The 14,480-nt window shown below is 64.9% G+C and overlaps 1 protein-coding gene across 1 annotated transcript in view; it reads left to right on the top strand.

Annotated features, from left to right (window-relative positions):
- FLII (FLII actin remodeling protein) overlaps positions 1-13,484 on the top strand; it is a 28,089-nt gene extending 14,605 nt beyond the window's left edge. Inside the window, exons 13-30 of the mRNA XM_044980057.1 lie at positions 508-720; positions 1,313-1,492; positions 1,724-1,806; positions 2,313-2,387; positions 3,026-3,109; positions 3,626-3,797; positions 3,931-4,035; positions 5,347-5,538; positions 5,787-5,975; positions 6,375-6,514; positions 6,754-6,997; positions 8,700-8,854; positions 8,984-9,044; positions 9,951-10,079; positions 10,336-10,442; positions 10,806-10,911; positions 11,237-11,302; positions 11,713-13,484. Coding sequence (XP_044835992.1) covers positions 508-720; positions 1,313-1,492; positions 1,724-1,806; positions 2,313-2,387; positions 3,026-3,109; positions 3,626-3,797; positions 3,931-4,035; positions 5,347-5,538; positions 5,787-5,975; positions 6,375-6,514; positions 6,754-6,997; positions 8,700-8,854; positions 8,984-9,044; positions 9,951-10,079; positions 10,336-10,442; positions 10,806-10,911; positions 11,237-11,302; positions 11,713-11,847 — 2,436 coding nt within the window. The 3' untranslated portion in view covers positions 11,848-13,484. The remainder of the gene's footprint in view (positions 1-507; positions 721-1,312; positions 1,493-1,723; positions 1,807-2,312; positions 2,388-3,025; positions 3,110-3,625; positions 3,798-3,930; positions 4,036-5,346; positions 5,539-5,786; positions 5,976-6,374; positions 6,515-6,753; positions 6,998-8,699; positions 8,855-8,983; positions 9,045-9,950; positions 10,080-10,335; positions 10,443-10,805; positions 10,912-11,236; positions 11,303-11,712) is intronic.
- Positions 13,485-14,480: the final 996 nt, after the last annotated feature.

The raw sequence follows: 14,480 nt of genomic DNA, 5'->3' as shown, positions 1-14,480 counted from the left end.
ACGGGGGCACCCGCCGGTAGAGGCCGCTCCTGAGAACGCAGGCCTTGCTGCCTTGTCCCAGGCCGCAGCGGGGAGTCCACCTCGAAGGCAGGATCGGAACTCGCAGCATCGTGTATGTTGTGAGCATGGGGTTCAGGACAAGGGCGTCCATCTGCGGAGGGCATAAGGACTGACCAGGCCCTGCCGGGCAGCTGGGCTCAGGACTGTCCCGACACAGCTGGTCCCTGGGTGTCTGAGTCACAGCTGCTGGCGTCACTCCCATGAGCCTGGAGGAACCAACGCAGCGGCTGGATCCCGCTTCTGCCTTGCGCGTGGCCGGCCAAGCTCCGGGGAGGAGCCTCGATGGCTGGAGCCTGGCGTGAAAGTCGGGTCCCAGCCCCGGTTTGCCCCTAGGAAGATGCTCAGCGTCTAGGGACACTGTGGGCTCGAATATGGCCCAAGGTCTAGGCCTAGGGCTGTGAGTGGAGAGAAGCCAGGCCGCGCCTCACCGCCCTTTCTCCCCGCCAGGAGAACGGGGACATGAAATACACAGACCTGAAGACGCGTCGCTGGGACCAGAGCCTGGAGAAGCCCCAGCTCAACTACTCGGAGTTCTTCACGGAGGACGTGGGGCAGATCCCCGGCGTCTCCGTCTGGCAGATCGAGAACTTCGTGCCCACCCTGGTGGACGAGGCCTTCAACGGGAAGTTCTACGAAGCCGACTGCTACATTGTGCTGAAGGTACCGGCGCACCCGTGCCCTGCCCCATGCCTTCCTGCGGGGTGCCTGGAGCATGGCCCAGGGTCCTGAGCCCCCAGTCCGCTGGGGAAAGTGAGCATGGAGCAGCGCGGTGACTCGTCTGAGGCCAAGCAGGGCCGAATTGGGAATAGGGTCCAGGGGTCCTGGCTCAGAGCCCCCCTGCTCTAGCCAGTAGGCAACACTCCCTCCCAGCTGCAGCTAGAACCCAGGGGTCCTGGCTCCCTGCTCTACGTTCAAAGGGTTTCCCGTGAAGAGGTTTAATACTCTGGGTGGGAGATAAGACAAGACAAAATCCGAGGTCCCACCGTCCCCGGGCTCCCTCGAGGCGAGTGACAGTCTGCAGGGAATGGTTCCCTCATCCCAGTCGCCCCTGCGTCAGCTCCAGTTCCTCCCATGCTGGGGGCCGCGAGCTGTGCCAGGCTGCAGGGAGCGTCCCAGGGCCGTGTGGGTAGGCAGGGCTTCTGTGGGTGGCCAGAGAGCAGGGAAACTGTCCCCCCCCCCTCCCCCCCGCCAGCAACCCACGCAGCTTCCTCCAGCCCCACCGACTGCTCTGCCCGTTGGCCTCTCCCCACAGACGTTCCTGGACGACAGCGGCTCCTTGACCTGGGAGATCTACTACTGGATCGGGCAGGAGGCCACGCTGGACAAGAAGGCCAGCGCCGCCATCCACGCCGTCAACCTGCGCAACTACCTGGGGGCCCAGTGCCGCACCATCCGGGAGGAGATGGGGGACGAGAGCGACGAATTCAGCCAGGTACCTCCCCCCTCGACCACCCTCCTCCCAGCCCCCCACCATCTCTGCAGCTGCCAGCTCCTCCACACAACTCCATACAGACCAATCCACCCCTGTATGGACCCCCCTCCTTCCCCAGCTGTCCCAGGGCTGGAGAACTGGGCACCAACCCCCTGCAGCCAGTCCTCGCCCTGCCGGGAGGGAGGCAGAGAAGCCTTTTGCTGCGGGCTGACCCCTTGTCCCCACCCCTAGGTGTTCGACCACGAGATCTCCTACATCGAGGGGGGCTCGGCCAGCGGCTTCTACACCGTCGAGGACGCGCAGTACATCACCAGGTAGGGCGCTGCGGGGGAGCCGGGGGTGCACTACCGGTCACAGTCACCCTCGGCGGTGCCGTGATTACATGGCTTGCAGGCACAGAGAAGCCGCCTGACCGGAGCAGAGCCACAGCCCGTCAGGTCTCTGGGCCCAGTCTGTCTCAGCACCCATCCGCGGGAGCCCGTCCACTGTCCTCAACGGAAGCTGGCTTGGGCCCTCCAGTCCTAGACACGTGCCCACAGGACGAGCTTCTCCAGGCCCTGTCTGTTCCCCTAGAGCAGGAGGCCTCATGAATAAAGTTGCTGTCCCCGGGGTCCCCGGCTGGAATCCGACAGAGCGCTTGGGGTGTTCTATTATCTTGTGGCAGTGAGTTCCAGAGGCCAGGCCACCCCTTGATCCATTCTGAGCACGTTGCTGCCCGGTCCTGTGGGGCGCGCCGTCCCCCTGCTCCCCTGTGAAGGCAGGTTCTCCTCCGGCGGTGGGCTCTCTCGTGACCCCCCTCGCGTACCGCGTGTCCTTGCAGGCTGTATCGCGTCTATGGGAAGAAGAATATTAAGCTGGAGCCCGTGACGCTTAAGGCTGCTTCGCTGGACCCCCGGTGAGTGCGGAGGGGGATTGGGACGCTCTGCAGACATGCGGTACCCAAGTCCGTGCCTCCCGGGCGGTGGGGCGGGGGGACTGGCCTGCCGGGATAGGTGTGGGGACCTGCAGACCCCCGTCCGGCAGCGGAAGCTGCAGGGATCGTAGTGATTCAGCTTGTCTGGACTGAAGCCTGCAGTGTTAACACCGGGGCGGCCGGGCGGGAACGCTGCGTCGGGCCCCGCGTGCGTCGGCAGAGGCTCTCGTCATCGCCCTGGGTTGGGACTCGGGTTATTCGGCTCCATTCCCTGCTCTGAACAGGCTTCCTGGGCGACCACGGGTGAGGAACGGGGCCTCTCTGGGCAGTGGCCCTGTGAGCCCTGCCCTGCCTCCCGCGGGCTCGGGGGTAAACGCACTCGTTGCCGGGAGCGGCTCGGGGGCTGCGGTGCTGGTGCAGACCCCTCCAGAGCTCGAATTGCCCGCCCCTGCCGGCAAACCAAGCCATTGCTATGCGTGTCGGCAGCCACCGGACCAGTAGCTCTCTCCTGTCCCCAGCTGGGGGGAGGGCGGGGGGGCGTGTCTCTGCCACTGAGTTCCCATCACAGCTCTTGGATTCAACCACGTTGACCCTCCACCCCCCACCCCTCCTGGCTTCAGGTTCGTCTTCCTCCTGGACAACGGCCTTGAGATCTCCGTGTGGAGGGGGGGCCAGGCCACGCTGAGCAGCACCACCAAAGCCAGGTAGCGTCCGCAGAGGGGCAGCCGGGAGGGGGCATGGCAGGGACGGAGCCAGTGGGCGCTGACGCTAGGGGGCGCCGAGTGCGCTCTGCCCCCTTCCGCTGCTCCCGCTCCACCAGCACCCGGCGGGGAGCAGAGTGACTGCCACACACGCCAGCTGGGAGCTCGCCAGGCTGGACAGGGATGTGTGAAAGGCACCTGCTGCCGCTCTGCCATCACCGGGCGTGGCGACCCCCGGCCACCCGCCCTCCCTTTTGCCATCATGGGCCGGGCGACCCCCACGCCGCCTCCTGCAGTCGCAGGGCATGGCATCCCCCGCCCCCTGGCCTCCCACCTGCCATCACAGGGCACGGCGACCCCCTGCCATCTTCCCTTCCTCCTGCCATCATGGGCTGGGTGGCCCTTCCCCCCCCACACTCACCTGCCGTTGCCGGCCTGGCCTGGCCCCAGCAATGCGGCTGGCCTGGGACCTAACTGGAGTCTCTCCGGCCCCTCCTCTCCCCCAATCGTCCCGCGTAGGCTCTTCGCTGAGAAGATCAACAAGAATGAGCGGAAGGGGAAGGCGGAGATCACGCTCCTGAGCCAGAGCCAGGAGCCGCCCGAGTTCTGGGAGGTGCTGGGGGGCCGGCCCGAGGAGATCCAGGCCAACGTCCCGGACGACTTCCAGCCAGCCAAGCCCAAGCTCTACAAGGTAGAGACCCCTTCCCGCTCCGCGTGCCCCCGGGGCAGCCTCTCTGTGGCAGAGGGGTGCCCGTGCCCTGTGACTGGGCTCTGCGTCGTCTCTGGCCGCCCCCCCTCATCCCTCTCCTCTCTCCTCGGCTCAGGTCGGCCTGGGGCTGGGCTACCTGGAGCTGCCCCAGATCAACTACAAGCTCTCGGTGGAGCACCAGAAGCGGCCCAAGGTGGACCTGCTGCCGGAGATGCGACTGGTATGGCGGGGTGGGGCGGGCCGGAGACGGAGGGGTCCGTTCCACCAGGCTGTGCGCCATAGGCCGAGCCCGGCCGGGGTGGCGCTGTGCCCGCTAAGGCAACGGGGGCTGGGTACGTGGATGGAGGATCTGAGATTTGCCGGCCCTCTACCGCCTCCTCCCCCTGCCCCTGTTCCCGCCAGGCTCTGGAGCGGGAAATGGCCCGGAGTTCAGGCCCCGCTCGCAAACTTCTCCCGATTGCTTCAGCAGTGGATGATGCCCCCGAGCGGGAGAGCCGTTCCCTGGGGCGGGGCCTGGGCACCCTCCCCCCCGAGCGGGGGAGCCGTTCCCTGGGGCGGGGCCTGGGCACCCCCCCCCCCCGAGCGGGAGAGCCGTTCCCTGGGGCGGGGCCTGGGCACCCCCCCCCCCCCCCGGGACCGCCGTTCCCGGGGGCGGGGCCGGGGCCCCCCCCCCCCCCGAGCGGGAGAGCCGTTCCCTGGGGCGGGGCCTGGGCACCCCCCTCCCCCCCCGAGCGGGAGAGCCGTTCCCTGGGGCGGGGCCTGGGCACCCCCCTCCCCGAGCGGGAGAGCCGTTCCCTGGGGCGGGGCCTGGGCCCCCCCCCCCCCCCCGAGCGGGAGAGCCGTTCCCTGGGGCGGGGCCTGGGCACCCCCCCCCCCGAGCGGGAGAGCCGTTCCCTGGGGCGGGGCCTGGGCACCCCCCTCCCCCCCCGAGCGGGAGAGCCGTTCCCTGGGGCGGGGCCTGGGCACCCCCCTCCCCCCCCGAGCGGGAGAGCCGTTCCCTGGGGCGGGGCCTGGGCACCCCCCTCCCCCCCCGAGCGGGAGAGCCGTTCCCTGGGGCGGGGCCTGGGCACCCCCCTCCCCCCCCGAGCGGGGAGCCGTTCCCTGGGGCGGGGCCTGGGCACCCCCCTCCCCCCCCCAGCGGGAGAGCCGTTCCCTGGGGCGGGGCCTGGGCACCCCCCTCCCCCCCCCAGCGGGAGAGCCGTTCCCTGGGGCGGGGCCCTGGTCTCCATCTCCAGCCCAGGGGGAGGTGGAGACTGTTGGGAAACCCCCTCCTTTTTGGAGCAGGGCGGCGGGAATCAGGGTCGGGAGCTGAGCTCGGGCCCTGCTCCCAGCTGGAGGATGCTGCCAGGGCCTGGCCCTGAGGCAGGGGGAGGGGCTGGGAGGGAGAGTTATCTGAAGGTGCTGGGCTGGCAGCCTGTACGGCTCCCTCCCCCTCCTGCTTAGCCCCCAGGTCCTGCTTTGGGGGTGGGGGGAGATCCCAGCAGGGGGCATCCCACCCGCTCAATTCCTCCTCTCCCCGGTTGCTCCGCAGCTGCAGAGCCTGCTCGACACGAAGGCCGTGTACATCCTCGACTGCTGGTCCGACGTCTTCATCTGGGTGGGCAGGAAGTCCCCGCGCCTGGTGCGGGCGGCGGCCCTCAAGCTGGGGCAGGAGCTGTGCAGCATGCTGCACCGGCCCAAGCACGCCATGGTCATCCGCAACCTGGAGGGCACCGAGTGCCAGGTACGGGGGCGCTGGGATCCGGGCTCGCCTTGCCCCTCGGGAGCAGCCAGCGGCGCTGTGCTGGGACTGGCTGGAGAATCCGTGCGCCCTGGGGTGGCCCGACCGGTCTGCGGGGTGGGAGACGGTGTCCATCACGCTTCCCTTCTAGCCGTGCCGGGAGCAGTCCTGCGGGGGGAGGGAGGCAGGGGGCTGCGCCCCCTGGGAGAGGCTGAAGCGCCCCATGCCAGCGTGTCTCCTCCCCCCTGCAGGTGTTCAAGTCCAAGTTCAAGAACTGGGACGACGTGCTGAAGGTGGACTACACCCGCAACGCGGAGAGCGTGCTGCAGGCCAAGGGGCTGGCCGGCAAGGTGAAGAAAGACGCCGAGAAGAAGGATCAGATGAAGGCTGACCTGACGGCGCTGTTCCTGCCCCGCCAGCCCCCCATGGCCCTGACAGAGGTACGACGCGGGGGTCGAGGGGTAAATGGAAGACCCTCAGGGGAGCCATCTGTGCCCTTCCTTCCTCCCGTCTGGGCTGGGACCTTCTCTGCCAACGCAGCTGCCCTAAGCTCCCCCTCCTGAGTCCATGGGCCCCAGCATTGTGTCCCCTCCAGCTGGCCATGGGGCAGCCGAGGCTGGGGTGGGAGAGAGATGGGGTGGGCTGGGGCTCTGGCTATGCCCTGGATATCCCCTTATTTGGGGGGGGAAGGCCATTGCAAGCCCCCCCCCCGCCCCATTCTCAGGACCAGGACTGGCCCCAGGATCCCCCAGGCTGCCATGCAGAGCGCTAACTGCTAGGCTGGCTTGCCGCCCATTGCAACGTCCTCCTAAGTGCGCGTCTCTTGGCGTGCGGCGCAGGCGGAGCAGCTGATGGAGGAGTGGAACGAGGACCTGGACGGCATGGAGGGCTTTGTCCTGGAGGGCAAGAAATTTGCTCGCCTGCCCGAAGAGGAGTTCGGACACTTCCACACGCAGGATTGCTACGTCTTCCTGTGCAGGTAACGCCCGCCCCTGCCTTCCCTGGGCAGCTCTCGCCCCCTCCCGCCGCCCCCTTTCTCAGCTGTCAGAGCCCCCGTCCCTCAGGCTGAGCCTCTGCCAGCAGCCCCCCCCCAGCCCCCGAGTGAGCGTGGCATGGGGCTGCTGGGTTGGGGAGGCCAGGAGAGCTCTGGGATATGGGGGGACTGGGGCTGCCCTCCCACCACATCACTGGGATCCCCCCACCCCCCCGTGCTGGCAGGTACTGGGTGCCGGTGGAGTACGAGGACGAGGCGGAGAAGAAGAAGAAGCCCAGCGGTGGCAAAGGGGACGGAGAGGGAGGGGAGGAGGACGAGGAGGAAGAGGAGGAGGAGAAGCAGCCGGAGGAAGACTTCCAGTGCATCGTGTACTTCTGGCAGGGGCGCGAGGCCTCCAACATGGGCTGGCTCACCTTCACCTTCAGCCTGCAGAAGAAGTTCGAGAGCCTCTTCCCTGGCAAGCTGGAGGTGAGCTGGGAGCCTGATTTCCCACCCCCAAGGGCTGGGAGCCTGAGCACCACCCCCCCACTCTGCTCTCAGGACCCAGACTAGGAGCCTCAAGACCCCTGCCCTATATGCGCTCTCCCATGGGCTGGGAGCCCCCCTTCCATACAGCCCCATGGGCCATACCCTGAGCTGGGCTGTAGCAGGCAAAATCCCATTCCCCAAGGCCGTTTAATCTCTGCTGCCTGGGGCGGGGCAGGACATTACCCGCCCTTCTCCCAGCTGCAGAGCTCAGCCTTGGTGCCAGGACCCTCTGGGGGCTGCTGTCCACCCGGGGGGGGGCACCTCGAGCTGCCCTGAGGTCGGTGTGACACATGCAGGTGCTCCCGTTGGCTGGGGCAGGTGATGCCGACCTGTCCTGGCTAACAGCAGAGGATCCAGCCTGGCTCCTGCAGGAGCCGGTGAGGGTGACGCAGGCCCAGCCCCATCCAGGTGGCTGGAGCATACGGCTGAGCATTCCTGGGGTCAGGCAAGCTCCTGCGCTCGCCTGCAGGGGGCAGCCTGCTCCTCGTGTGGCTGCATCCCAGAAGGCAGCTGGGGCAGGGTCTCATTTGCATGTAGGTACAGGAACTCCTCGCTTAACGTTGTAGTTCTGTTCCTGAAAAATGCGACTTTAAGCGAAACGATGTTAAGCGAATCCAATTTCTACATAAGAATTAATGTAAATGGGGGGGTTAGGTTCCAGGGAAATTTTTTTTCACCAGACAAAAAACTATATAGACACACCGTATAAGTTTTAAACAAACAATTGAATACAGTACACAGCAATGAATGATTGTGAAGCTTGGTTGAGGTGGAGGAGTCATAGGGAGGGATATTTCCCAGGGAATGTCCTACTGCTCAGTGCTGAACTAGCACTCGCTGAGCCCTCCAGGGTTAACACGTTGTTAATGTAGCCTCACCCTCTACAAGGCAGCAGGACTGGAGGGAGGGGAGACAGCATGGCAGAGACACACCCTGTGTGTGAGAAAGAGAGATGCCATTGCCCCTTTAAGTACGCTGACACCACACTCTTAAGTACGTTGCCTTTAAAAAGATCAGGAAGTTGAGATAGCTGCTTCAGCCAGCTCTCTCCCTCCTGAGCCCTGTTGTCTCCCTCCTGCTCTATATGGAGAAGGGGTAAATGGGGGGCAGGAGCAGGGGGGAGGGGGACACCCTGACATTAGCCACCCTCTTTCCCTGCCCCGCACAGCAGCAGGAGGCTCCCAGGAGCAGCTCCAAGGCAGAGGGCAGGAGCAGCACATGGCAGTGGGGGGAGGGACAGCTGAACTGCCGGCAATTGGTAGCCTGCTGGGCGGCTGCTGCACAGGGAACTTAGGGGAGCGGGGAGCTGATAGGGGGGCTGCTGGTCCACCCTGGTTCCAAGCCCCCACCAGCTAGCTCCAATGGGCTGCTCTTCCTGCAAGCAGTGGACAGAGCAGGCGGCTGCCAAACAAGGTTATAAGGGAGCATTGCACAACTTTAAACGAGCACGTTCTCCAGTTGATCAGCAACAAAACAACCGTTAACCGGGACGACTTTAAGTGAGGAGTCACTGTACCCAGGATGCTTTGCTAGCCGATGGCTCTCTGTCACTTGACGGGTCTGCACATGTCCTGGGGTCCCCTCCAAGTGTGAGCGAACTCCCCGGCCCTGGACGCCTCTAACGCCAACCCCTGGCCCCCAGGTTGTGCGCATGACCCAGCAGCAGGAGAACCCCAAGTTCCTGTCTCACTTCAAGAGGAAGTTCATTATCCACAAGGGCAAGAGGAAGTCCAAGGACAACAACCTGCAGCCCAGCCTGTACCACGTCCGCACCAACGGCAGCGCCCTCTGCACCCGGTGAGAGCCAGAGGAGCTGCTCTGCTAACCGGAGCCGCCTCCTCGCAGGGGTTGAATGGGCCGGCCCTGCTGGGGTGGGTGGGGATCCAGGCCGGGGCTGAGAACTCCTCCTCCTCTCGTCCCTTGCAGGTGCATCCAGATCAACACCGACTCCTGCCTGCTGAACTCAGAGTTCTGCTTCATCCTGAAGGTGAGCATCCCTGGGGCTAGTGTCTGCTGTGGGCTCTCAGGGCCAGCACCGTCTCCAGCTGGGCCCGCTGCAGCGACGGCTCACGCCGCAGCCCCGGGTCCACACGGAGCGAGGACAAGAACCTTTGTAGAAGTGGGGTGGCCAAGACCAAAGTTCTCCCCCCGTCTCTGCGGCTGGCTGCTCCAGGGGTGAGACCGCTGCCCTTTCTTCTGGCACCACAGCAGCCCCTGGTGGGCAAAAGGTGTAATTGCAGCACCTCCCCAGCAGAATGGATTGTTCTGTGAGGAGTGGGGGTGAAATCTGTGGAGGACATGAATTCTGTGCTTTATGTTTCTTTTGTTTAAAAAGTGGGGGCGGGCATGACCCCCTCCCCCCGAGTTCCAGCGCCGATGAGCAAGGAGGACGAGGTGGAGTCCTTTGAAGCTTTCTGCTGCCACCCTCCTCGTCTTGACTTTGCTCCAGCACATGCCGCTCGTGGGCATCCTTCTTGTGGCTGGTCCAAGGAGGCACCATGCATCCATGGCTGCCCTTGAAGGTGCTGGTTGCCCCACAGATTGTGGACAAGGAGCATCTAAGAGAGAAGAGGAATGGAAGCCTCAAGCTTGGGGGAGGAGGGTGTGGGGCAGGATCAGGACCCTGCATAGACTGGCTGGCAGAAGAACCTGGTTCGTGTCCGTGAAGCCACGTTGTGGGGTGACCTTGGGAGCATCAAGCTCTCTAAACTCCTGGTTTAAGCCAAAGCAGCACCTCCCTCCACGTGCAGCCTCCCTCCACCCTTCTCTCAGCGTGATTCCCCTGTCGACGGAGACTCCATCTGCTCCCACGTCTCCTCTCCTTACGCCCGGGCTTCCCATCCAGCCCAAGGGCTCTGCTCCTGCCACCCTGACCCACTCTCCACTCCCCTAGGTGCCGTTCGAGAGCACCGATAACCAAGGCATTGTCTATACCTGGGTGGGCCGGGCCGCCGACCCCGAGGAGGCCAAGCTAGCCGAGGAAATCATGAACCACATGTTCGACGACTCGTACAGCAAGCAGGTGAGGCAGGCCGGAGCCTCTGTGGGCGTGGTCCGGTGGCTGGTTCTCAGTGGCGCTCTGTGCCAGATGGGCAAGGCTGTTGTAGCTACGCTGCCAGCCACTGCTCTGGGGTGCAGCCATGGAGAGCGGAGCCGGGAGAGCTTGGACCTCTCCCTGCTTCTGCTCCCAGAACCCTAGAGCAGGAAGTGACTCGGGAGCCTCCTGAAACCCTCCAGCCCTCGCGGGCGCACCCTGACCCCTCCGCTCTGTGTGCCAGGTGATAAACGAAGGGGAGGAGCCGGAGAACTTCTTCTGGGTTGGCATCGGGGGCCAGAAGGCCTACGACGAAGACGCCGACTACATGAAGTACTCGCGGCTGTTTAGGTGCGTGCCCGGAGCCCACGCTGGGTAGACAGGTCCCCGGCTGGTCAGGGCTCCTGCCATCCGTTTGCTGGGTGCCTGTTCAAAACACGGGCTCACACGTCCCCTGCTCAGCCTGCTCCTTAAGCCACCAGGGCACCCCTGTGGGCTGGCCAAGGCGGGAGGAGACCCTAGGCACTGTGACATGCTGCCCACTGGACCAGCAGAGCTCGGGAAAATGTTCCCCAGGGTTTGGCTGTGATCTGACAAACTCATGGCCACTGGGGGCCTTCCCGCAGTCTGACACCCAGGATCTGCCCTGGACAGCCGGGCTGGCCCGAGGCAGGGCACGCCCCGCGCTAACGGCGGCTTGGCTCTCCGCTGCAGGTGCTCCAACGAGAAGGGCTATTTCTCCGTGTCGGAGAAGTGCTCCGATTTCTGCCAGGATGACCTGGCGGACGACGACATCATGCTGCTGGACAACGGCCGGGAGGTGAGTTCCCAGGGCCTGGCGCCCCCCAGTGCGGAGTGGGGAGGGGGGGCGTAGCCACGTGATTGTCCTCGGTGACTGTTCTGCATCCTGCAGCCACGTCTAAGCCCCTTGCAGGGAACCTCTCGCTGCAACCCCAGAGACCCCAGTCTCTCCCCCAGGACCTTCCAGCAGGGTTCCCTGGCCCAGATCCTCTCACTTCCAGGGGGTGCTAGATGCTGCGGCAGGGGATGAGCCAGGCCTGGGTGGGCTGCAGCGGATCTGCTCTTCCCGTCTCGCTCTCTGGCCAGCGCACCCCTAACCCTGCTGCCTCTGCTGTTCCCTGCAGGTTTACATGTGGGTGGGAACCCAGACAAGCCAGGTGGAAATCAAGCTGAGCTTGAAAGCTTGCCAGGTAAGGGCCAGGCCCCGGCCTTGGGATTGCTCCCTCCTGGGGCTGGGCTGGCGCATCTCGAAAGGCTTCCCTGGCTGTGAATGAAAGCTGCTGTGGAGGGAGACGCTCCTCCAGCCTCTGACAGCTCCCGGGGGGGCGGGGGAGGATTCTACTGCCCTGGCACATGGCTCCTGGAGGGTGGGGCCAGCAGCTTGGCCCCGTCCCCTTGAGATGCTGCAGCATCTGCCCTGACACCCGCTGGGGCCTGGGGGCAGCGGAAGGCCTGTTGTTTTGAGGCTCCAAAGCCCCTGGCTGGGAGCACAGCAGCCCTGGCTCCCCGGGGCCTCCTCCCAGTTGGTGCAATAGGAACGGAGCAGGATCGGGCCTTGGGGGGGGCCAGTGCCTGAGGCTGCCCCTCCCCCTCCTTTCAGGTGTACATCCAGCACACGCGCTCGAAGGCGGCCGAGCACCCCCGCAAGCTGCGCCTGGTGCGGAAAGGCAACGAGCCCCATCCCTTCACCCGCTGCTTCCACGCCTGGGGTGTCTTCCGCAAGCCGCCCGCCTAAGGAGCCGCGGGGGAGCACCTGCCCTGCCGGAGCGGCTGGAGCCGGCAGCCAGCCCGTGGGCCGTGGAGAGCACGGCGTCCTCCGCAGCGCGACGCTTCCCCAAGGGGAGGAACAGAACCTGCCTCTGCCCTCCAGGGCCGTCTGCCCCACCCCCTCCTCCCCGCTGCTTTGCTGCTGCGTGCTGCCGCCTCTCGCTCACGCAGGGGCTGGGTCCTAGCCGGGCCTGGCCTGGAGCTGCCCTTCTCCCGCAGAGACACCCCATGGGGCAGCCTGCGGTGCTGAAACTACATGACTAAAACTTCCCGGCCTGGCCTGTGTGGCTGGAGGGGGCTGCATCTCACCTGCCCCTAAAGCGACAAGGCCCATCCCCCCTCCGCTCTGGTACCAGCTCCTGGCACTGAAGAGGGGCTCAGTGTAACAGACTGGGGCCCATGGCTCTATTGGGCTGATAAGGTTATTTCTTCCCCTGCCACTGCGCCAGGGGCTTTGGGTAACTTTCGGCCAGGCCGCAGCTTCTGGTCTGACCCTAGCAGGCAGGGGCACGCTGTGGGGGAGAGCGGGGTGCAGGGCCTGCAGGGAACAGAGCTAAGCCGGGGCAGAGGGGGGACCTCAGCTCTAGGCAGGAGAGGCTGGGTGCTGTTAGCTGGCTCTGGAGAGGTGGCTGCAGCTTCTTGCTGAGCGAATGCAGGTCAGGGCTGGGCCCAGAGCATGGGCCTAGCGCCAGCTCCACAGCATGGAGGGGAGCACTACAGCAAGGCTGGGGGAGCAGTGGGTGTGAAACTGGGGCGAGGGGGGTTATCAGCCACAAGGCTACACAAGTGCCAGGAACCTCCTGCTCTCCACGGCAAGACGGTGGCTGTGTTTAAAATCCCTGAAGCGGCTGCCCCCAGGAGAGCAGCGGCCTGGTGCCAGCCTGCACCTCACGCTGTGTAAGTCCCCACCCTGCCGTGTGGTGCCTGTCGCAGCCTGCCTCTCTAGCCTCCTGCCTGGTAAAGGCACAGGCTGGTACCAGCCTCCTCTTGATTTTCCATGGGCAGTAGGTGCCTTTCACCTCCCTTCCAGCCCCTGTGAGGCTGCTGATGAGGGGGTTTCTTCCTGAGGGCAGGAGCCCCTTCTCTTGCCAGCCTGGGGGACAGTTAGAGGCAGGCGGGGGCTTTGCTGCTGTCTGTTATACAGCATGAAGTCAGGCAGCCAGAGCTGGGAGGGTAACCAGGATCCACACAGGCCAGCACCAGCTGGCACCAGTGACTGGCCCCTGCCCCTGCTGTGCCAGGCACCCGTGCAGCTGCCCCCTGCTGAGCCTTGCAGCCTGCTGCTGTGGTGAGCCGTGTTGTGGTCAGTGCAGGCCACTAGGGGGCACTATAACACCACCCTGAGCACTCGGGTTTTAGCACAGACTTTTTCCCACCTGCTGCAGCGATTGGAACCAGCTGGCTGGACCCCTGCCCTGCGCTAGGGCAGTGCTGCTTGCGGAGCCGCCGGAGCAGGGTTAAATACCCTTCCCTCCCCCCTCCCTTGGCACTCAAGGTTGAGAAGCACATTTTGCACTCGGTGCCCCCTCACAGTGACTGTAAGTGCCAGGGCCGTGCCTGGCTGCTGCGTTCTGTATCATATCAATAAAGATTGCACTTCACCGAGCCCGGCCTCACACGCGCCAGTTTAACTTGAAGTCTTTAAACCATGTGCTGAGGCCACCAGTAACTCAGCTGGAGGGTAGGGGACTGTTACAGGAGTGGGATCACGGTGCAGCAGGTCACACTAGAGCAGGGTTGGGGGTTGCTCCATGTGGGTCCCAGAAGCAGTGGCATATCCCTCTCCAGCTCCTATGCATAGGGGCAGCCAGGGGGCTCTGTTCTGCTCATGGCCCCCCACCCCAAGCACCACCCCCTTTGGTCAGGAACCCATGGGAGCTGCAGGGGCAGCACCTGCAGAGTCAGATGGGTGAGCATGGAGCAGAGCTGCCTGGCTGTGCCTCCACCTAGGAGCCGGAGAGGGGAACATGCCACTGCTGCTGGGAGCTGCTTGACATAAGTGCTGCCTGCAGCCCTGATTGCCCTCTGCTCCACTCGATCCCAGCCCAGAGCAACTGCTGCATCCCCCACCCTCCATGCCCCAACCCTGATCCTTCTCCCACCCCCCACTCCCAGCTCAGCACACCCTCCTACACCCCAAACCCCTCAGCCCCAGAGCCCCCTCCCACTCCTAATTTCTGGCCCCAGCCTGAAGCCTGCACACCAACCCCACATTCATGGCCCACCATACAATTTCTACACCCAGATGTGGCCCTCAGGCCAAAAAGTTTGCCCACCCCTGGCCTAGCCGGTCCCGTGTGCTCTCAGAGTCTGAGCGCAAGGGTAGCTGCAGCACAGGGAGCTGGGCTGGCGCATGAAGCTTTTACAAAGGTGTGACAGTAAAAAGAGCAGCCAGCACCTGGGCCCTGCTTTAAGTGGAAACGGGCTGTTTTAAGGTGCCTGGGCTCCCCTGCCAGCCCGGGAGCTAGCACCCTTAGGCCCAGGCCCCCTTGCCAATGTGTGTGTGTGGGGGGGGGTCACACAGCACTGACCCAGTTCAAAGGGGGGAGGAGAGGGGGGCTCTGGGCATGGGAACAAACCAAACAGGAACCTGCCCCCCTG

This window comes from Mauremys mutica, chromosome 11 (assembly GCF_020497125.1).
Source record: "Mauremys mutica isolate MM-2020 ecotype Southern chromosome 11, ASM2049712v1, whole genome shotgun sequence".
In the NCBI taxonomy this organism is placed as follows: domain Eukaryota; kingdom Metazoa; phylum Chordata; order Testudines; family Geoemydidae; genus Mauremys; species Mauremys mutica.
This window is presented reverse-complemented; position numbering and strand designations above follow the sequence as displayed.